The 24,073-nt window shown below is 41.7% G+C and overlaps 1 protein-coding gene across 1 annotated transcript in view; it reads left to right on the top strand.

The window, feature by feature from the left end:
- The first annotated feature begins 483 nt into the window (after positions 1-483).
- Positions 484-24,073, top strand: part of WDR44 (WD repeat domain 44) — a 58,536-nt gene continuing 34,946 nt past the window's right edge. The window contains exons 1-3 of the mRNA XM_054039300.1: positions 484-637; positions 16,871-16,904; positions 23,848-23,922. Coding sequence (XP_053895275.1) covers positions 561-637; positions 16,871-16,904; positions 23,848-23,922 — 186 coding nt within the window. The 5' untranslated portion in view covers positions 484-560. The remainder of the gene's footprint in view (positions 638-16,870; positions 16,905-23,847; positions 23,923-24,073) is intronic.

Raw genomic sequence — 24,073 nt, forward strand, 5'->3', positions numbered from 1 at the left:
TGGGCAATCTATCGCACCCTGTCAGCCCAGGGACAACCTTAATTAAACCCCTGCCCTTCTGAAAGTCTTCTCATTCCCGATCACTTAGGGTGCGAGGTGCTTTAGGGCCAGGCCTCTCTCCCCCCTAGGTGTGTGTACAGCCCCGAATACAGCGGAGCCGAGCCCTGCCCTGCCCCTCCCAGCCCAACAGAACTACGCACCAGCCCTGGAGCCCCTTGCCCAGCAGCCGCTCCGTGCTGTGCGATTGTACAGCGCCGAGCACAGCCCTGCCCGAGCAGGGGCTCTAGGCGCCGCGTCAACACCAATCAGCAGCAGCCCCGCCCCCGACCGGGAGCCCCGCCCCGCCCCGCGCAGCCCGGCCCCGCCCCGCCCCGCGCGCCCGCCAGCGGCCCCGCCCCGCGCAGGGTACGTCGCGGCGCCCATCGCCATTGGCCGACTCGCCGCGGCCCCGCCCCCACCGCTCAGCTCCGCTCCGCTCGCGAGACTTGTGCGGCCCCCGCTGCCGCCGCCAGCCCCGCGCTGCCGCTTCGCCTGCTGCCTGCCGGGGCCGCGGCCCGCCCATGGCGTCCGACAGCGACACCGAGGAGTTCTACGACGCGCCCGAGGACGTGCACCTGGGGGGCGCCTCCCCCGCGCCGTGAGTACCGCCCCTCCCCCCGCGCCCCCCCCGCGCCGTGAGTACCGGCCCCTACCCCGCACCCCCCCCGCGCCCTGAGTACCGGCCCCTACCCCGCACACCCCGTACCCTCCCCCCGCGCCGTGAGTACCGCCCCTCCCCCCGCGCCGTGAGTACCGCCCCTCCCCCCGCGCCGTGAGTACCGGCCCCTACCCCGCACCCCCCCCCCGCGCCGTGAGTACCGCCCCTCCCCCCGCGCCCCCCCCGCGCCATGAGTACCGGCCCCTACCCCGCACCCCCCCCCGCGCCGTGAGTACCGCGCCCCCTCCCCCCCCGCGAGTACCGGCCCCTACCCCGCCCCCCCCCCCCGCGCCGTGAGTACCGCCCCTCCCCCCGCGCCCCCCCCCGCGAGTACCGGCCCCTACCCCGCACCCCCCCCGCGCCGTGAGTACCGCCCCTCCCCCCGCGCCCCCCCCCGCGAGTACCGGCCCCTACCCCGCACCCCCCCGTGCCCCCCCCCGCGAGTACCGGCCCCCCCGTGCCCCCCCCAGCGAGTACCGGCCCCTACCCCGCACCCCCCCCGCGCCGTGAGTACCGGCCCCTACCCCGCACACCCCGTACCCTCCCCCCACGCCGCGAGTACCGCGCCCCCTCCCCCCCCGCGAGTACCGCGCCCCCTCCCCCCCCGCGAGTACCGGCCCCCCCGCGCCCCCCCCAGCGAGTACCGGCCCGCGCCCTGCTCCAGTGCCCCCCCGGTCCCGGAGTATCTGGCACCCCCCATCCCCCCGCGCCGTGAGTACCGGCCCCCCCAGCCGAGCGCCGCCCCGACCCCTGAGTACGGCCCCATTTCCCCGGGCTTCTTCCCCCCAGCCCCGCCTCCCTTCCCCTTCCGCCTGCGGCCCCGGCCCGTCAGCCCCCCCTGCCCCCTGGGCCCTTCCGAAGTGGGGTGCGCCTGGGGCTCCCCGAACTCGCGCCTCCGCCCCGAGGGGCGGGCATGCCATGCCGCCGGAGGGAGAGATGCTCTGCGCTTCCCTTCGCCCCGCCCCGGCCTGGGCAGGGCCGGCTCCTTCCCTGGGCAGGAGGCCTCTGATGGCTAATGGCAGGGAGTCCCCTAGCTACCCTGCGCTGACAGCTGCCACTGGGGTGAGGTGCCTACGGCTTTAGTTTCAGAGTAACAGCCGTGTTAGTCTGTATCCGCAAAAAGAAGAACAGGAGTACTTGTGGCACCTTAGAGACTAACAAATTTGTTAGTCTCTAAGGTGCCACAAGTACTCCTGTTCTTCTTTCTACGGCTTTAGGAATCTCTTCTGTGAGGGAGGAAACAGCCCCAAGTCTTCAACCTGTTGGTCAGTGGCTGGGACATCTCCTCTGGTGGTTGGGGGAATATGCGGTGATTACCGCTGGATGGCATTAGGGTGTTAGAGAATTATCTGACTTTACAAACTTCTAAAAATTTATTTTCCTAATTGAGGCTGCTTCCAAACTCTTCTGTCAAAAGGTCCTTTGTTCCTTGAAGGATTATTCATGTTTGCTTTGGTGATTCACCTGTATGCGGTAGTAAAAACTTAAATGCAATAGAAATGGCTTCCTACAAAATAAAAAAATTGGTGAAATTAGCTATTTAAAAAAAAATATCCCTGCAGTCTTTGCAAGTCAGACCTTGCAGCATGGTGCCAATACATGAGATCATGAAAATGGCACTGATTGGTTTGTATTCATTGCCCAAACTGAGAGAATCAGTATGTGAAAAGCAAATTAGATATTTATAAAGATCATGGAAGTGTTAATAACCATGTAAGAATTAGTAATACGAGTACTAGTTTTTAAATGCATAATTTTTAACTTTATAGTGTTCAGTTTAAGGCCTTATGAGCTGAGATGCAGAGAGTGAAAACAGTTTCATGTTTATAAACACAAAGTGCATACCTAGGAAATAGAGTTCTTGAGGCAATCTACAGGTTTTGTGGACCTGCTTCAATATCATGTTTTATGTTTTTATGTTACTTTTCTTTTATGTTGAATTTGGAGTTTAAGAATGCCTGTACAACTAGCAAGCCACACAAGACTCTGCAATTTAGATGATGTCATCTTTCATTTTAGAATATTTGTGCTACATCATCTAGTTACTTATTTCATAGGATATACTCTTGCTAACGCTAGTTCAATACCTATTGTCTTGAATTAGAGAGGGTACCATTATCAATGTTAAAGTTCAAACCATTACTGTTTAGTAAAGCCAGATTGTCTACAGTTGTAACCTATGCTTGTTTGTATTGTGGGTTTTTGTTAATTGCTACAGCTGCATACTATTTGAAAAACTTCGGTCTCATGTTTGCTGTGCTTCAGAAACAATTCTCTATTACTGAAAACTAATTATAGGTTTTGGTAGAACAAAAATGCTTAAAGTTTTCATTTTTATCTTGAATATAAAAAAGCTCTTTAATTGGCTGCACTTGAGTGCACAGTTGCTGTTGGGGAGAAAAATATCACACAGATGACAAATGGGAAATCAAAAAACTCTAACCTTATTCTTAGTATCCATTACATATTTTTACATGTATATTGAGAATCGTCTTTGTAAAATCATGTTTGTGTGCCCTGGCTAAGTAATGCATTGCCTTTATATAAGGACATAAATATTTTTATTACATGCAGTAGAAGGTGGTGGTAGACATTACTTTTATATATAATCTAGGAACCACAGTGAACCATAGAAGTAAGGCAAAATAAATGAGTTTTTATTTCAATGTAAAATCATAAAATGACCATCTGGAAATTGTGGATTAGCTAAAGCCACAACTACCCCTGCTGCAGATAAGTAAGCTTTTATTATAATAACCTGTCACAAATGCCTTTCTTTTTAACTGTATATTTTAAATAGTTATTAGTTGGATCAATTCTGTTTTGCGCATAGTCTGAACCAAAAGCCATACACCCTTTGACCTTGCAGTGGAAGACCATATGTAGCTTGTTGAAAGAGCAGTAAGATATGGGATCCATTCCATTTTTAATGCTTTGAGTTAGGGGTTTGGTTTTAACAATCTCTATATCAGCAAGCAGCCAGAGTCCAGAGCAAAGCAATAGATACTGAGTCCACACTGTCTGCACCCCCGAACCCCTCATGCACTTTTGTCAAAGCTAGTGCATTCTGCACTATTAGCTTTTACCATGCACTCTGTCATGGGCTATCTTAGTTTCACAAAGATGTATATTAGGGTTACTAGGTCTGGTATGTGATTTTTTTTTTTTTTTCTAATGTCACTCACCATGGTCATGCCTAGGCTGGATGCATAATTTAGTGGCCACCTCCAGGAAGCCCCTAGAGAATTACTGGTCTTACCCCATCTTGCACCTGACCCAGCTAAATTTAGTAACCAGTTGCTGTATGATTTCCATGTAGAGCTGGTTGGAAATTTTTTCACAAAATGGGTTTTCATTGGAAAATGCTGATTTGTCAGAACTAAAGTTTTTTTACAGGAACCTATCAGTTTTGGGAAGGTTTCTCTGGCCCAGATTGGATTCAAGAGAGACTGACCAATGTATAGTCCAGCATAGGCCATAGCCTGGTAGTTAGGGCACTCTCATGGAGTGTGGTAGATCTAGGTTCAAGTCCTTGTCTCTAATTTTTTGCAAAAAACTTTGAAAGATCTTGGGTTCATCCCAGTGCAGAAATATAAATTCTTGGAAAATTTCATGGGATGTAAAAACAGTTTCCCACCCAGCTCTAATTCCATCTCTGCCATTAGGTATAGAGCCTGCAAAACAGTAAAATTAAGCAGAAATGATTTCTCACCATTTCTATGATCTGTCATTAACATTTGTAATTAATACTTGGTCTCAGGAGTACAAAACGGGAACTAATTTACGTGGTGTAATACTCCAAATACATGGCTTTTCTTTAGTAGCAGGAAACAAGAGGCATAGCCTAATAAATAGAACATGGAACTGGGTTCTAATCCTCTTACTGATATGGAAACCGCTGGCCTTGGACAAGTCACATGACCTTTGTTTCGCTGTCTGAAAATTAGGAATTATACTGCCTGCCCACATCACAGGAGTATTGTGAAGACTCTTTTAAATAATTAAGCTTTAAAGTGCTAAGTATTATTACTAGCAAAACCAAGTATAGTTTAACTAGCTGTATTTTCAAATAGTCCCACTGTATTCAGCAGTCAAAATGCCTGCCATTGTTTGACTCTCTCTGGGCATAAATCACTTAGAATTAATTGTAACATCTTTTGAAATTGGACCCACTCCATCTGGCTCATGTAGCATTTTTGTTGTTGCTACCTATACAATTCATATGCTTCTGAGGTTGGATAAACATTTTTTGTTTTAGGTTGTGTTCTGCTGTCCCTGTTGCTCTTGGAGGTTTCTGTGCATGTGGGAGGAACAGTATTTGAGTTGAGATCCACAAAAAGAAATATGCCCTGAGAGAGTAAGAACTGATTGGAGGCTCTTCCCATGCAGGGTATGTCTAAACAGCAGCTGGGAGTTGTGGTTCCCAGTGCAGGTGGACATCCATACACTAGCCCTGCTTGAGCTAGCACCTGATCATAGCAGTTTGGTGACAGAAGAGGTGATTAGCAGAGCTACTCAGTACAAACATACCACACAAAGCGTAGTTCCTCTGACGCTTTGTTGGAGTTCTCTGCTCAGCACGAGTCCTAGGACAGCCTCTGAAGACTGGTATTTCAGACTATTTTTCTTGCTAATTTTTGCTAAAAACTTTTTCATGACTTAGTTCATTTGATCCTTGGAAAGCACTTTAACACACTTACACAAAAAACATTCTTCAGTGCATTACAGATCTAAATGTGTATATCCTTCAGCATGGTGTGTGTGTGTGTGTATGTATTTAACAGCTTTAATGCGTCATACCTGAATTTTTTAAATTTTTGTTGCTAATACAACTTTCTGTGCTTATAAAGGTCAAACACAGCATATAGTTGGGCTTGATGTAAACAACATAAGTGGACAAGTAAACAACAAATGAAATGCTCACTGCTGAGTCCGACTTAAACAAAAACATGAATTTAACAACTTAACAAAATAGTGGTTTAATGGAAGCAGACACATCACCTATGTCTATACAAATGGCAGTGTTTTAATGCCACTGACTTGCCCACTGGGACAGCTATATTTAAATCATCTTGTAAAGCTGTGCAGAACTTTGTGATTTTATTGCCTTTCCAGTAGCCTGCATCTCTTGTTTTTTAGCCTTCTTATCAAATAGCACATGAACATTAGATAAAGTTACTCCACGTGTCATCAATAACATGTCATATCAAGTTGACATATTGACCTTGTTTTATATGACCTAATGTACTTAGTCAATTTATGAATGCTTTTATTTACATCTTGCTTACATGACTAGGTTTTTACACTTAAAAATTGTTTAAAAACCTGTGTAACAGACCTACATAAATGTTATATACAGCAAGAGAGAGTGGCTGTATACTTTCATGTTCTAGTTTTTAATAGCATATGAGTGGGATTCAGAATATAGGGGCAATATCCTCATGTCGGGGAAAATGACTTAACCTCCCACCCCAAAATAGTCAATTTAGACATTGCAAAATATTCATGAGCACCCATATCATTGCTGGGACAGACCTTTTTGCAGTTCCCTTGTGTTCTGTTTCTGCCAAGAGTGGAAATACATTTGAAGGGGGCTGGAGTTGTCCTTGGGAAGCACGACTTGGTCTGATTTAACTGCATGTTCATTCATACATGTGCATTCAAAGTTAGGATGGTATTCCAGTGCTTCTGTGGGGAGATCCATCCGTATAATCAGGATTTATTTAAAAAAAAAAATTGTTTATGGTTACAGGGATATGTTCTGATAATGAACCAGATGTATGCTGTCTCAGCAAGACAGCATGAATGTCAAACAGTAGCTCAGATATGTAGACTACACCACTTATATCAGTTGAATATTGACTCTGAAGTTTAATGATGGTTTAAATGTCATGGTTAACTATTTCATTTCTGAACATGTCAGCAAAATAAGACTGACTTTAGAGGTGGAAAAAATGTATTGGGCCACCTACGTCCTTCCCTGAGTCCTGAATAAGATTTTCCCAATGTGTGTATTCTCAGGGCTTTTTCCAGACTAATTACGGTAGAAATGGCTCAAACAATGTGGTTTCCATCATAGCTAAGGAGACTGATCTTAAGAAGTTTTCCTAAGTAGCATTCTTTTTTTCTTAAATTAATACCATTGTTCTTAGTTTGACCCCAGTGCTCAAAGTGAAAGGAATTAAAGAGGGGTAAAAGCTACCTATGGATGGGGTGTTATAAATTGGACATTGGTTTTCAGTTTGACACCGGTGTGGACCATACACCTCACTATACAGGTGACAGTTCTTGTTGCTGAGGGCTTGCAGTGTAATCTCTCTGCAAAAGTTTGGTTTGGTCATATTGACGTAATAGCCACAGGTTAGGTTTTTCACTGTTAAGGGTGTCTACGTGTGTAAGTGTCTAGCTAAAACTTGGAGCTGATGGAAGAAACATGTGTAAATCAATAAACTTAACGTTTGATTGTTTCATATAACCAGCTTCTTCCCTCAGTTTGCTAGGCCTCGGGGAGCAGTGGCTTTAGCACAGCTCCCCTACTCAAACTGCACTTCGACATTAATTTCTGTCATTACCAATGAAACTTAGTCTAGTGACAACCACTGGTGTTTGAAAACCCTTTAAGTTTTGATGATGGTGTGGAGAAAAAACACCCCAAGTCCTACTTGTGATTAAATTGTGTTGCTAAGCTAGAATTCTTTACATCTAATAACTTAATAAAGATGAGTTCAAGCTATTTATTTTTCACTTGTGAGCTTGCTTGGTGTGTTAATTTTGTTTTTCAGTCTGAATCTTAGTGTAATGGAAGGGCTATTGTATTACCTAGAATGCCTTGTGTAGCTTTTTAAAAAATGGTCTGGACTAAGGTCTAAACAGAATAGCTTTGAGGAATAGCACATAGTTGCTGTTTTATTGAAAATATCTGATTAGTTATTTTAGAGCTGTTTGTTTAAGCAGCTGTTGAGCTTCTTACTGCAGTACTATGTAAGAGTAGTTTGTATTTCGGAGAGTGGAAAACTTGTTTTTCCACATCTAGCAGCACTGTTGGGAAGGCTGGGTTTAAACACCCCATGCTGCTGCTCTTATTGATAGGCCAACTTTTGCAGATGTCTTCACTTATAATTTGGGAGGAGCAGCTAACATGCCACAAAAGCCAATAATTGGGATGTATGGCTCTGAAGCACAAAGCCAGCATTTCAAGGAAAGCAAAAATACAAGAGGAGTCTGAGTATGCAAGCCTATCATTACACTATACATTCTTCAAAATAGTGACTTGATTTGGTATTTTTATCTGTTGCATAGTGATATTCATAGTAACAGCATCAATGATTTTAACAGGAATCACAATTAGCAATGAGGATTTTGTATGACTACACTATTGTGCTTAGAGTCAGTTGAATCTCACTTATGGGCTGCATACGCTGGTGGCAATGTTACTTGAAAACCCTACTTGTCCCTCAGAAAAGAATATTGTGACTCATGTCTTTAAAATCTTGTGGCTGTCATTCTGTTTAACACAACTTCAAGAAAACCTTCTGATTGCAGCCAAATATTAAGCGATGCCCTTAAAGAATTGTCTACTCCAATATCACTATGACCCTGTGTGCATAGGAATATCTTTCAAAAATTTCCCACCACTGATGAGGATAGTTCAGTTTTCTGGTGTTAGCAACTTTGGGGAACGCAACTGCTGCTGTTTTAAGCACTATGTTGTCTAACACTCAACTGGGGTTATCTCAAACCTCATTTCTTGCTTTGCATGGAGCCGTAAATATCTTAAACAATGTCCACTGATTTATGTGGTGGAGTACAGAAACCTAACAGTAAGGATAGACTGGGTTTGATAACTGCAGACTCAGGAAGCCCAACCACTCTGGCAAATAATGAGTTAGAATGAATGTAACATTTCTAATTCTGTGTGTGAGAAACCTATTGAGATGAAAGTGTCTGGTCAGTATATGAAGTGTAATAATTTGTGATTCTATACTCTCTTCTATGACAAACATCAGTTTTGCCTCCCAACACTACTGTGAAATGTATTATCTCCATTTTACAGACAAGGAGACTGAAGCATAGAGTAAGTGACCTGCCCAAAGTTGCTCTCTCCTCTCCTGCTGTGTTTTGCCCACTTTTCAGGCCTTGTCACTCCCTTGGTTGCCTCATCCCACTCTCACCTTTGCCCTTCTTGGCATTCTGCTCCTTATGTCACGCTTGCAGATGCCATTCCAATCAGAATTTGTAATTTTTCTGTTATATAATTACTCAAATTTTTTCTTTTAACCTTTGACTCTCCTTTCCCTTGCCCCTCCCTTTGTCTGTCATCTTGTTGTGACCTAAACTTCTATTGCAAGACTGAACTTTTCAAAGGAGACTTGGGCTCCCAACTCCCATTGCAAGTCAATAGGAGTTGGCTGCCTAAGGCCCTTTTGACAATCACAACCTCAACTCCTTCGGGAAGCATCATGCAAAACTATGGTGGTATGTAAATATTTTAATATGGATAAAAATCCATACAAGTAACTGCATAGAATGCAATTTATCCCGAGGATTAAGGGCTGAGCTTACCCTTCCGGATTGGGGACTTCAGTAAGATTAAATATTCTAAGCCAGATGTTTAGGGAGCTAAGGCATTCCCTCTAGCTGAGCCTATATGCTTCATTGCCAGAGTATATCTTCTTTTATTTGTAACTATGCTTCTATGACTGGACATATGGAGAGAGTCAGTCTCTCAGATAACTGGGTCCTGGACCATGTCAGCCTTAATTAGTTTCCTGTACATCACTGAGGAAAATAACTTGGGCATTGTTATGGACTGATCAATGAGAACATCTGCTCAGTGTGCAGCTAGGGTCAAAATGCATCCTAGATGCCAGGCTGTATTAATAGAGAATAAAACTGAAAATATTGTAATGATCCTATATAAACAGATGGAATGTCCTTATCTGGACTACTGTTTTTAGGTTTGGTCACCCCATTTCAAAAAGGGTATAGTGATAGAAGGGGTTCCAAGGATGGCAATGAAGATTAATAGAGACATGAAGATTTTCAGGAGAGGAAAGTGATTCAGGCTCTTCAGTTCAGAGAAGAGGCAAGTGAGATGGTAGAGATAATGAATTGTATAGACCGGGTAAATAAACGCCTATGAGTGACTTTATCTCATACCACAAGAAAAAGGTGTCACCCAAATGGAAACAGTAGCAGACTTAATACTGATAAGGGGATACTTCTTGTGAACTACACATAGGAAACTTGGAACTTCTTGTTACAGGAGATTGGGGCAGAGCATAGTAGGATTAAAAAAAGGATTAGACTTCCATGGGCTATAAAATATCCTCTGTTACATTAACTAGGGTAAATATTTGAGGGTTTCAGCACTCATGCTTTTAGGATGTAAGCCAACCACTAGTTTTTGGGGGTTACTATCTAACTATCCCAAGGCTATTATATTATTGGAGTTTTAAACTTTGAAACATCTCATACTGGCCATTAGTAGAGACTAGGTAAAACGCAGATGTGACATGTATGGTAATTCCTTTGTTCCTATACTTATTTTAACCAACATCTAAAACTGCACTCAGAGTGAATCGGTAGCCAGTGCAGTGTATGGTGTACTAATTATATCCTTGTAATGGCTGGCCCCTCCTGAGACAAGCTTCTTTGTTCTCTGTCAGCTGACGTTTCCAAATGTTTTCCAAGGGTAGCCCAAGTAGAATGCATAGGAGTGATGTATCCTTGTGATTACAAAGGTCTAGACTACTGCAGTAAGATCTGCAGATAGGAATAATTGCAGCCTCTACCAGCCATAGGTCATAGGAAGGAGGAAAACATTACAGGTCCTTGGTGTCGCATGGAAATCAAAGAGCAGCAGTGGATATGACTGGACTGGGCTGACTGAGGTCAAACATATACCTCCTGTACAAGATGGTCTTGTGGCTTCAGTCCAGTCCTCTGTTTCCCTCTTCCTGTCAGCCTCATCTTCCTCTTACCTAGGCTGATCCTAAGCCAGTTTGCTCCCCTCTTGTTCCTTCATCCCAGGAAAGCAAGGAGATTACAGTTAAGGGATTTGACAAAAGATCTCAGTGTCATTCATAGACGCATAAAATTTAAGCTCAGAAGGGACCATCATGATAATCTAGTCTGACCGCCTGCACATTGCAAGACACAGAATGTCACCCACCCATTCCTGTAATAGACCCCCAACCTCTGCCTGAGGTACTGACGTCCTCAAATCATGGTTTAAAGACTTCAAGTTCAGAGAATCCACCATTTACACTAGTTCAAACCTGCAAGTGACCCCTGCCCCATGCTGCAGAGGAAGGGGGAAACCCCCCCCAGGTGCTAGGCCAATCTGACCTGGGGGGAAATTCCTTCCCAACCCCAAATATGATAATTGGTTAGACCCTGAGCCTGTGGGCAAGACCTACCAGCCAGACACCTGTAATAACTCCAGAGCCTTTCCCATCTAGTGTCCCATCACCAGCCGTTGGAGAGAGTTGCTACTAGCCGTCACAAATCGGCTAGATGCCATTGTAGGCAGTCTCATCATATCATCACCTCCATAAACTTATCAAGCTCAGTCTTGAAGCCAGTTAGGTTTTTTGCCCCCACTGCTCCCCTTGGAAGGCTGTTCCAGAACTTCACTCTGACGGTTAGAAACCTTCACCTAATTTCAACCCTAAACTTGTTGATGGCCAGTTTATATCCCTTGTACTTGTGTCCATATTGGCACTTTACTAAAATAGCTTTTCTCCCTCCCTAGTGTTTATTCCTCTGATGTATTTATAGAGAGCAATCATCTCTCCCTCAGCCTTCTTTTGGTTAGGCTGAACAAGCCAAGCTCTTTGAGTCTCCTCTCATAAGACAGGTTTTCCATTTCTCTGAGCATCCGGGTAGCCCTTCTCTGCACCTGTTCCAGTTCGATTTCATCTTTCTTAAACATGGGCGACGAGAACTGCACACAGTATTCCAGATGAGGTCTCACCAGTGCCTTGTATAATGGTTCTAACACTTCCCAGTCTCTACTGAAAATACCGCACCTGATGCAGCCTAGAACTGCATTAGCCTTTTTTACAGTTACATCACCTTGGCAGCTCATAGTCATCCTGTGATCAACCAAAACACCCACGTCTTTCTCCTCCTCCTGTCAATTCCAACTGATATGCCCCCCAGCTAATAGGAAAAAAATCTTCTTGTTAGTCCCTAAATGCATGACTTTGCACTATTAAATGTCATCCCATTTCTATTACTCCAGTTTACAAGGTCATCCAGATCTTTTTGTATGATGTTCCGGTCCTCCTCCGTATTAGCAATACCTCCCAACTTTGTGGTGTTTGCAGATTTTATTAGTGCACTCCCACTTTTTGTGCAAGGTCAATAATAAAAATGTTGGTCCCAAGGCCAATCCCTGAGGAACTGCACTAATAACATTCCTCCAGCCTGACAGTTCACCTTTCAGTATAACCCACTGTAGCCTCCCCTTTAACCAGGCCTTATCCACCTTTCAATTCTCATTAATCCCCATCTTCTTCAATATAACTAATAATTTCCCATGTAGAATTGTATCAAATGCCTTACTGAAATCCAGGTAGATTAGAACAACTTGATTTCTTAGACAAAGGAAATGCAGTAATCTTCTGAAAGATGATGTATCATGGACAATGCAGGCCTAAATGTCTCCTGTTTTCACTTGCACTGAATTTAGCAAGAAGCTGTTCAGCGATGAAGACATTAATCTTCATGAAGTCTCCACTCTTGCTTGACAGTCTACTAGCATGGAGCTGCCCAATAACAGGGGAGGCAGGGAGAAGGAGGCCTTTTATAGCCTGGTCAGTTCTAGAATGAATAAGGAGGTTGAATGAAAGAATATAAGAGCGAGATCTTCAGGAGGCTGCTGGTATTTTCAGTCTTAGATATTTTAATAAGCTGGTTATGTTTGTGGCTGTCCCACTGGCTATTCTTTGACTCCTGCTTTGCCTATTAAACCCCATTTGTTCAGGTGTAGTGACGATGGCAGTGATATAATAACCTCTCTAAACATTTCATCTGCATTTCACTGAAAATCAGTTTTGTTGGAAAGGATTTTTATGAAATCTGTTATGCAGGGATGATCCTCTAACTGCTAAATATCAGATAATGGGATTATGGAGCTGATAAATTTCCTGGATGAATATCAGATTATATTCAACAGTACTTTCATAACTAATAACCGTATCTAGCATTTTCATTTGCCTTAAGTTTTTGTTTAGTACATTACATTTCATTGTTAATATAGCATAAAGAGACTTCCTAATTGATTTTTTCATGCAGACTCAAACTTCTATAATATTTGTACCAAATAAATTTCATGTCTTCCGTACATTTATTTATGAAACTGCTGCTGTTCAGATACAGTATTTGTAAAATCAGTGTCTGATGAAGTAGATCTGATAGATAATTTTAGGGGGCTGGGAAAGAAAAGAAAACCATTACAGAACAATATTAACAAAAATTCTTATTGGTAAAAGTGCCTACTCACAAGTTTTTTTTTTTTTGTGATGTACTTGCTGTGCTGAGTTATAAAGGCATAAAAATGTGAACCACTCATGCTTTGGAGGGACAAGTAGTGACATTTATGAATAATTGAAATGAAGTACACACACGCCTAATGAACAGGAATTTTTTTATTCTTAGTGCACCACAGATTGATCTCAGAGAATTATGTCTCCACAACCAAGAATAATTATGGCAGATAATCTGAATGCCTTATTACAGAGGTGGCCAACCTGTGGCTCTTCAGAGGTTAATCTGCGCTCCTTACCTAGGCACTGATTCCAGGGCTGGAGATATAGATGCCAACTTTCCAATGTGCCAGGGAGTACTCACTGCTCAACCGCCTGCTCTGCCCCAAGCCCTGCCCCCACTCCACCCCTTCCCCCAAGGCCCCTCCCTCTTCCCCTGAGCCTGCCATGCCCTCGCTTCTCCCCTCTCCCCCACCCCCATAGCCTCCTGCATGCGTGAAACAGGTGATTGCGGGGGGGGGGGGGGGGGCTGGCTAGGTGCTGATTGGTGGAGGCTGGGGAGCGGATGGGGGGCTGCTGACCTGTTACTGTGGCTCTTTGGCAATGTACATTGGTAAATTCTGGCTCCTTCTCAGGCTCAGGTTGGCCACCCCGGCCTTATTATGTTGAATAGATGCCACAGCAACAAAAAACATTTATCTTTAATGTGACTTTTATTCAACAGCCTTATCAAATAATTGTGTTGTATTATACCTTGTGATACCTTTGACATTCTTATTGGATTCTCTTTGTAGGCATTCTGTATGCTTCAGTAATACATCAGAAGTGGAAAATAATTAAATGGAACTTGTGTGTTTTCCTGAGAAACTGCAATTAATTATTTTGAATCTAAAAAATCTATCCACGGAAGGCGGGAAGAAGAATTAAATTGGTTTACTATACTACTTCATATAACTAGTGAAGGAATGTGAGGGGGTGTTTCCCTGGTGTGTTTCCTTGCTTAGAAATAATCAATGTTAGTTACATAGGTATATAACTTTGTAACAGATAGGGTGTCCGAAATATCTTTGACCACTGTGGTCATTTAGATTGTAAGTTCTTCAGGGGAGGGACTGTCTACTGTTGTATTTGTACAGTGTTTAGCATAGTGGCCCCCCATTCTTGGTTGGTCCTTGGCTATAGTGACATGGTACTGTGTACGTCAATGCTCCTTTCTCCTTTTCAACTTAAAATTAAGGGGTTATAGTACAAAGTCCTGCTAATTGGAAATACAACGTGGTTATGGATAGCTGCTGGGAAGAGGGAGTGGGGGAGGAGAGGGGAGTGAGTGAGTGGTAGGTCATCTTCCCAAGCAATATGTTAAGAATAGCAGTAAAAGGCACGTACTGATATTTGAGTTAAGTATTGATTTATTGACCTGAACACCTTGGTCAACATTTACTTCTAGTAATTTTACATCATAATCACTGAAATAAGTTACTATCTATATTACTACAAATATTCTGTATAGCTCTGGAAATCTCTCTCCAATGCATTGATGAATTTCAAAAGCATATTGTTTTTTCCTATTAAAGAGATGCTGTCAACTTGAAATCTAGTCAATTTTTAAAAAGAGCTGAAAGTAGTTTTGGATACTGCACCTTACTTTATTTAAAACAAACAAAAAAACACAGAAATCTCACTCCATTCTTTGAAGGGCCTTCTTGAACAAAATCAAAAACTTGATGACTGAAGTAAACCGAGTAAATATTTTTCTCTAACCTTTCAGTTTATTTTTTTAGTTGTCTCTGGTGTAACAATGGTAGTCTTTTTAAAAACAAACACACCAAAAAAAGATGGTAATTACTTGTTTTTCAAGTTGATATTGTCCCTTGAAACTGTCATTCTGGAAAAAAGATGAAGAAAAAGGTCTGGAAAAAACTATTCTCTTGGCCTTGTCTATACTAGAAAGGGTTTGCTGATATGGCTGTACCAGCAAACCCTCCTAATGGAGTTGCAGCTTTTACTGCCAAGAGTTCTTTTGCAGGTATTACGCCAGTTTCTTGAATTAAATAAGCTATTACCAGCAAAAGAACTCTTTCGCAGGCATAACTGTGTTTACAATGGGGCTTTTGCTGGCACAGCTAGATTGGTTTAGAGATGTGATAATTTTTTCACACTCCTAATTGACAGAACTTTTGGCAAAAAGTTTTAAGTGTGGACTACGCCTAATCAATTAGGAAGCAAGGATTTCATTATGTATGTGGTTTATCAAAGGTGTGATCACTGAACTCTGCAGCCAGTTAAAATGCTTGAGCAGTTTGTTTAACATAGCTTCAGACTTTGATACTCTCATTGGAGGAAGCAAACTATGGGCAAACAACTCATAATAGGCAGAGGTTATGGTGTATGTAACCCTGAAGTAAAAAAAACTGACGCAGCAGTATTCAATATAAGAGTATCTTTTGGAACACCAAACATCAAGAACAGGTCCAGGAATTTGGCTACATTGCAGAAGTAAAATAAACCAGTCAACTTGCCCTAGCCATCAACCTAAAGTATCGTTAAACGAGTGACCTGAAGATGAATAGCTCCCTGGTGCCTGATCCCTGGAGGCATCTAGAGCCTTTCTCTGATTAGGTTTATTAGAAGTTACACTTCAGAGTGGATGCTAATGTAGTTCTCTGGCTTGGAATATAAATTACTGAAGGCCAAGTGTCCAAGCTGCTTGTCTCATTCCTGTGGCTGGTGTGAAGGTGTTCTTATCACAGTCTGTGCTAGTTGGAACTCTTGGTGGCAGCCTTTATGGAGAGGCTGAAGATTGAATGGACATGCCAGAGATGACTCACTCAGGCTAGGTCTACACTACGGGGAGGGTCGACCTAAGATAAGGTATTATTTTAGGTCGACTTACCTGGCTGTGAGGACGGCGGCGAGTCGACCGCTGCCGTTCCCCCGTCGACTCCGCTTCCGCCTCTCGCTGCGGTGGAGTTCTGGAGTCAACGGCAGAGCGATCGGGGATCCATTTTCTTGCGTCTATACTAGTCACGATAAATTGATCCTCGATAGATTGATCACTACCCACCGATCCGGCGAGTAGTGTAGACGTGCCCTCAGGGCTGAGGCACTTGACAGCTCTCTTGGAGTTTGCACTGTTCCTTTCAATGAGGGCTTAAGTTTTCAGTGACGCCTCTCTGGCATCTTTCATGAGCAATAACTCTATTAAAATCCCTCTGATTAGAAATGATCAATGGCCACAGGGATGGGATAGCATCGGTTTTATAGAAGGGATGGAGGGCAGGATAATCTTACTAGGTTTTTAGAAATTGCTTTTGGCTGGGGTTTTCAAAGGATATTTAGGGAGTTATTTTCTGAGCTCCTGTCAAATTTCAGTGACAATTAAGCGTTTAACTTACTTCAACTTCTCTGAAAAGTCTTCACTGTAAGTGTTGAGGAACCTGTGGTACAATCACTTGTCTCTGTGTAGAAGAGGCAGACATAATATTTTTATTTTTTATTTTTTTTTTTTATTTATTTAACCTGAAAATTCAAAGTAAACCACCAGTTTAGAGAAGACTTTTGTCCTTGTGTTTTTTGTATAGTGAAACTTCCATTAAATCAAGGAAAGGGATTCATTTTTGGAGCTTAGTGATTCTTTTGCATACTTTCATCTAAATCTTTTTTCCTTTTTTTCTATCAGGTCACCGACAAAAGTTGGGTCCCATGTATTAAAGGTATGTCTTTCTTTATATAATCTTAAATGTTTGTAATTTGACAATGCTTATGTAACATGCCTGTCCTTAAGTCCATAATGTTGATTCATGATATTATATAGCTGCATGCTTAGGCAGAAAATGGCAAACCAAGGATGAAACTTTTTTTCCCAAATCAGACTTTCCTTGTTGTGGGTTTGTTAGTTTTTTAATGCGTGTTTTTTTTTTTTTTTTAAGTTTAAACTTTTCTTGTTTCCTTTTGGCTTAAAAAAAAAGGAAAAGAGAAATGCGCCCGGGTGCTTTGACTAAAGAGCTTAATAAATGGTATCCTTAAATTTGCAGAGTTTTTAATTACCTCAAACAGTATGTAGAGGAACTGGGCCCATCTCTTTTGTTTTATATTCAGATACAGGAGTATGTCGGAGAGTTTTGGTCACCTTGATTATGCTGACTTATTTCAAATCATTGACTAAAATTTCTATTCGTATTTTGGTGACAGAAGGCAGCAAAGTGTTTATACTTCAAAAGCTACCACTTCAGGTGACATGAAAGCAAAACTCTAAATTTAGCTTATCGAGGCAGCATCACCACTTCCCACGCGGGTAATTAGTATGCTGCTTCTATGCACAATGACAGTGCAGCTGAACCTCTGGCATTTATTAAGTAGGTCAGGAATTGGTATATGTACAGATACAATTCATTATATGGGTTGGGAGAAGGGCTAAAGGTGATGCTATGCAATAATCTTTTATGTGGCGTAAAGCAGGATTGGCCTTTTCTGTCCCGGAAGTGCTGGGTAATCAGTAGTGAAAATGGCAATATTTTGATTCATCAACAGTGGTAGAAAGTAAGTCACAACACTGTCCCACAGATAACAGCATATCTTTATTCATTCCACTGTAACGTGATTTAGGAGGAGAGATTTAGAAAAGTCAGTGACTTAATTATATCATTACATTTATAGGTGTCTCACCTGGTATCCCACTTTAAATACCATACTGTCAAAGAGACATTGAAATTAATGTCTAAACTTTTCAGTAAATGTAGTTCCATTTAATTCTGACAGATAGTAGTTTGTGGATTGAGTTGGATTCCATGTATCACTGGCTAAACTTTGAGTGAGAACATTTATCTATAATCTACATTTTTAAGTACACCTCTACCCCGATATAACGCTGTTCTTGGGAGCCAAAAAATCTTACCGTGTTATAGGTGAAACCGCGTTCTATCGAACTTGCTTTGATCCACCAGAGTGCGCAGCCCCACCCCCGTGGAGTGCTGCTTTACCACATTATAGCCTAATTTGTGTTATATCAGGTCACGTTATATCGGGGTAGAGGTGTATATTCAGTGGCTGGACACTGCTGTTCGTTGCTTATGGGGTCCTCACCATGTTACTAATTTTCATTTTTCATTAAGGAGCATCTTCCTAAATCACTTGACCTTCAAAAATCAGCCTTGTATAAAAACACACTATCAGCTTCACCGCTTGGTACCATTATCAGTTCATTAAACTTGTGACTAACCGTACAGCTGAAGGAGTTTGGGATCTTTCACAAGACCAAAGTCTACTGTGTTAATGTCAACAAAAGTGGAAATTAATATAGCAAGCTTGTTGAGGCACGGACTATAGTGGGATGTATTTGTGTCAAAGTGTGTTTGCTTCTTATCACCTTGGCAGTATGCCTTTGAAGGCAAATGTTGTAGGAGTTTATTATGTGATGTCATGTCATGTCACTAAGAGTAATTAGAAAAAGTACATTAAAATATACAAGTATTTCTGTTATGGGGAAAGTGCCTATATACTCTCCTGTTGAGTAATTTTGCTCATTAATTAGTTCTCTGATAGAATAACTGCAGGTGCTTCTCTGCTATATACTAATGTACATTTCTGGGCCATCACTTTAAAAAAAAAAAGTGTGCCGAAACTTGGCTTTCAAAAGACAGCTGAGTTCCACTGAAGTCACTGATAACTGCTGGGTGCTCTGCTTGGTTAAAAATCAGGCTACTGATTTAGGTGCCTGAATATGGATTTGGGTGCTGGAAATCAGGCTCCTACTTTTCAAGAACTTGCCCTTATTTTCTAACTTTTCAATTCTAATTGTTGGAGTGTATTATAGACAATTCTTCCTGTTCCTTCTCAGGCCATAAACACGTTGACTTCTGATTTTTAACTGAGATTAGTTAAGGGGTTTAATTGTAGACTAAACTGGATCCCATTCAACAGTTAAAATTTGGTCTGATATTACAATTTTTTGACAAACTTGATATTACAGTAAAAAGCTTTGTTATCCGGCATGTTGGAGGAATGGGGGCTGCCGGTTAGTCAAACTCCAGTTAACTAAGAGTTATACTTACCAATGGGTTACCAATTTTCAAAGAATTAGAATACAATAAAATGAATAAACATTCCTATTCTCACCCTTTACAAGACATGTACAAATATCTATTTTCTGTTTTAATATCAATACAAGTCTTACACGTCTCTCCTTTGTTTTTTGCTGGTATTTTGGATGCCATAATGGTAGTGTGGCATTGATATTTTATGATAAACACAGGACAATACACCGAGTAATAAACTGACCAATCACAATGGCAGATACAAACAGAACAGCCTTTGGCTCTTCTTGGCTAAATCAAGCATAGTCTGACTGCTCTCGGAAATACTCGAGTCCCGAATAGCTTCGGCATCAATTCCGGTTAGCTTCAGCATTGGTCCTAGTTACTAGATTGAAGATTTGTGTTGGGAGGTATCAGAAATGCCGGTTTCTAGAATTTTACAGTTGGTAAAGTGCCGGATAACCTAGTATAGTTAAAAGGTGTGTTACTAAAAGATCTAGAAAAAATAGACCAAAGCTGTTTGCAAATTTATACTAAAATGGTTCATTTAAAATCTTTATAAAAATACAGTAGTCTGCAAAATAAAGGGCCTCTGCCTCTATCAAGAAAAAATAAATATTGAGGTGCTATAAAATACAAAGTGCACGTACATATTAATATATATGAAATGTCAGAAATCTTTTCACTTTGGCTGTGAATTTCAGATTAAAATTGCTAACAGTTGGAAGGTTTAATGAAATAAGAAGTCTGGATGGGGGTGGGAGAGAGCACTGTTCAACTCACATGAAAATCACTGCTTCCTGATTTGCTCTATCATCACACCAGAGGTGTAGAATAGCGTTGGCTGCATCCGAGTTCAGAGAATCAAAGTGTGTTCATTTTATATTGCTCTTGCATTGGTTTTACCTCATCACAGGTTAAAATAATGGCTTATCCGATTACTCTTCTCAGCCAGTTATGCACCAGGATTTGTCTCTTCTGTGTAAGAATAGCTAATACTGGCCTTTGCCTGTCAGTTTGGGCTCTGACTGCCACTCGCTTTTCTCCACATCATCGTAAGCCATATAGTATGTGAGCTGCAGAGTGTCTAAAAGCTTATGGGTCAGCCTATGATCGATATTCTGTCAGCTGAAATAAAAACTCGCTTTTTTGTCCCCTTAGCAGTGTTGAAGAGGAGACCGTGAATTCCTAATAAGTAAATTGCAATAGCAGGTGTGTAAGGAGCACTTCCACTGATTAGTAACATCAATTTTCCAGTATAACTTTTTTCTGTTCCTGAAAAATGCTCATTTTTGCTCCCTGGGTTAAGCTTGAACAAATGGTGGTGGTCTCCTGAAATTACCGCACAGAGTGTCCTACCAGTACAGCCAGTAACTATTTAGAAATGCTGTTCAAGAAGTAATGGGTATAACTATAACTCAAATAGTATATTTCAATTAAAGAAATACTTTTTCTTTTGGACATTTTTTTTTTTTGGGTCATTGTATGAAAAGTCCACACTTTTAACATGCAATTGTAGGTCTTTAACCAATCTCTAAAATCTTCAAAATTAAGTTTAGTTACTTGAGCTAAATAAATGGCTAATGCTTTAGAATTGGGTTCCAAACATTTGCTTTAGGTCTTAGTGTATTTAATACACGTAATATAAAACTTCATTGTGTCACTGTTTTCCTGGAGCTGCTGCTATGTAAACTTGCTAAAATTTATGCTACATTGTACTTTCTTGGCAAAGTGTGACTGGGGGTGAAACAAAGTGCTCTAAGGGTTGCATTGTACGTTTAAGATTTGTTCATAAAGTTAAAATATAATCAGTGGAAATACTATTCAAATGAATGGTACAAGATGCAAACTGCCCTGGATGTGAAAGTATTTTCTAACCACAACATTTCTTATTTTTGTAACAAGCAAATATCCCATAAGGATGACACTTAATGACTTTCATTTTAGGGTGGAGCAGTTTTGTCTGTCTGAGGAATGGTAAACAATTGCTTAAGTATTTTCTTGTTTGTGTTCATTAAACCATATAATGAAATGGGTTTAATATACTGTACTGCAGATTCATTAGATTCCAAAAGCATCTGATTGAACATACCTTTGTATTTAGTTGTATTAACTAGTATTGCTATGCCAGGTGTTAAGCAGTTATAGTTAGGATAGAATACAAGGTGGTGAATTTTCAAGAGCTCAAAGACTTATTTGTGATTGCCAAATGTGACTATCCTGATTTAACCTGGCAACTACTAATCACATTTGACTTGCTATTGTGGGTGATGGTAGTACTAGGCTTTAAAAATGTGAAAATACTGCAAGTACCTAAAGATCACTTGTACTGAACTGGTTTTGCATGATCAAGACAAACTTTATGTAAACTACTATAAATGTAGCTGTGTTGATCCCAGGATACGAGAAACTCAAGGAGGTAAGGTAGTGTCTCTTATTGAACCAATTCTATAAATGATTATATACAAGAAACCCATGTATCACCAAACTTACCTTCACAGATCCAGCAACCACCTCAGACACACCAAACAACCTGTTATCTACAGCCAGGCACTCAGATACCACTGAATTTGCGCCAGAGAGAGAGTCGGGGATACACATACCTAAACACACTTAAAACTGCCTTCACCAAGCGAGGATAGTCTACCAGAGAAGTAGATTGCATAATGGAAAGGGCCACCCAAAGACCCTGGGAGAACCTATTTCAGTGTGTGGGAAGGGGGAAGCCAATGACCGCTCACCCCTAGTTGTCACCTATCACCCCACACTGGAGCCCATACGGAATATCATCATCAGTTACAATCCATATTTTATGGGGACCATATCTTGAAGGGGGGAGGGATAGCTCAGTGGTTTGAGCATTGACCTGCTAAACCCAGGGTTGTGAGTTCAATCCTTGAGGGGGCCACTTAGGGATCTGGGGCAAAATCAGTACTTGATCCTGCTAGTGAAGGCAGGGGGCTGGACTCAATGGCCTTTCAGGGTCCCTTCCAGTTCTATGAGATAGGTATATCTCCATTTTTTATTATTATTATTACAGAAATAAATCTTTCCTGAGCCCCTTTCTCTGGCTTTCAGACAACTCCCAAACATTAGTTAGCTCCCCACGGACCAGGACACACCTAATCAAAATGGCACCAGAACCTACCAGAACAATGGCTACAAAACCTACAGACATTCTCCACCCCTGTGATGATGAATACCCCCCACAACGCACCTTTCAAGATTTATGGCTCCTATATGTGGCCTGTCGCAACACATGGAGTACCTCATCTGGGGCATCAGATGCCCCAGTAACAACTATGGGTGAAACTAGACCATCACTGCACTCTAAATGAACTTTCAGGAAAAATAAGACAAAAATGCCATCTCATCCATCAGCGAACACTTCACAAAGCGATCACTTCATATCTGACCTCTCCTTCCTCATTCTGACACCTGCACAAGACCTTTAAAAGCAAGCCTTGGAGCTTAAATTCTTAACGCTGCTAGACAGTAAAAACCATGGATCTAACTGGGACACTGGTTTCATGGCTCATTCCAACAATCTGTAACACACACCTGCCTGCTAACCCTTAGGCCTGGTCTACACTGGGGGGGAATCGACCTAAGATACGCAACTTCAGCTACAAGAATAGCGTAGTTGAAGTATCTAAGGACGACTTGCCTCGCGTCCTCATGGCGCGGGGTTGACTGCCGCTGCTCCCCCGTCGACTTCGCTTCCGCCTTTTGCCGCGGTGGAGTACAGGAGTTGACGGCAGAGCGATCGGGGATCGATTTGTCGCGTCTGCACTAGACGCGATACATCGATCCCCAATAGATCGATCACTATCCACCGATCTGGTGGGTAGTGTAGACGTACTCTTAATGGTCCACTTCAAACCCCTTTTGCATAACAATCTTATTGCCCACACATCTCAAGGGATCTGCAATATGTTACTCCCTTATGCTTACTGTCTGTCCCACTCTGATTTCTTTTCCTAGACCTGAAGAACTGTGTGTGGTTCAAAAGCTTGTACCCTCCACCAACAGAAGTTGGTCCAGTAAAAGATATTACCTTACCTACCTTCTCTCTTATAAATGTTTAATTTTTCCTAATTTTCATTTGTTGCAGATTAAAAAATATACTTGCATTTATTTCTCATAACTCAACATTACCTTCAATTTGGTCATTTTAGCAATGAAGTCAGAATATTGGTTTTTGTGAGATTTCAATGGGAAAACACTGGGTTTCATAAGCACGAGATTCTAATTTCTGTGTAGGATCATTTAGATGGAAGGAGGTTATCTTGTGATAGGCAGAGACCTTACCAAGCACTCCTAAAATAGCAAGAGAATAGAAAAGTACTGAAATTGAGTTACTTTTTCATTTCTCAGTGTAGTGTATGTTGTTTATTTCTATGATTACCCCAGTGTGACATCTTTTCCAGTTTGCTCTATGAACTACTACTTAAGCTTCTCAATATGACAGCAATCAAATCAGTCTTCATAGATAGCAGAATGGTTGCCTCTTTGGGATATTTTGCTGCTTTGCCACTTAATTTGTATCTTTGCTTAGTTACCTTAGCTTAGCAAAGAATTTCTTATTCCTTTCCTTACTTCTTATTAATGGTGGTTTTTACAGGAAACAGACAGCAATATACACAGAGTTGCAAATGAGGCCCTGATACAGGAAGTAAAACAAGATGACTCTAAAGAGGTTGGTTAAACATCTGTTTAGCAGTATATAAAAATGTCTAATTTAGATTGAAAATTTTCTTAGCTGAATTAAAATATTTTAATATTAATTTTTAATTCTAGCAATCTATTGAAATTGGAATCAATAAGTTTTTAAATTACCTTAATACAAA

Source organism: Malaclemys terrapin, chromosome 9, assembly GCF_027887155.1.
Source record: "Malaclemys terrapin pileata isolate rMalTer1 chromosome 9, rMalTer1.hap1, whole genome shotgun sequence".
Lineage (NCBI taxonomy): Eukaryota > Metazoa > Chordata > Testudines > Emydidae > Malaclemys > Malaclemys terrapin.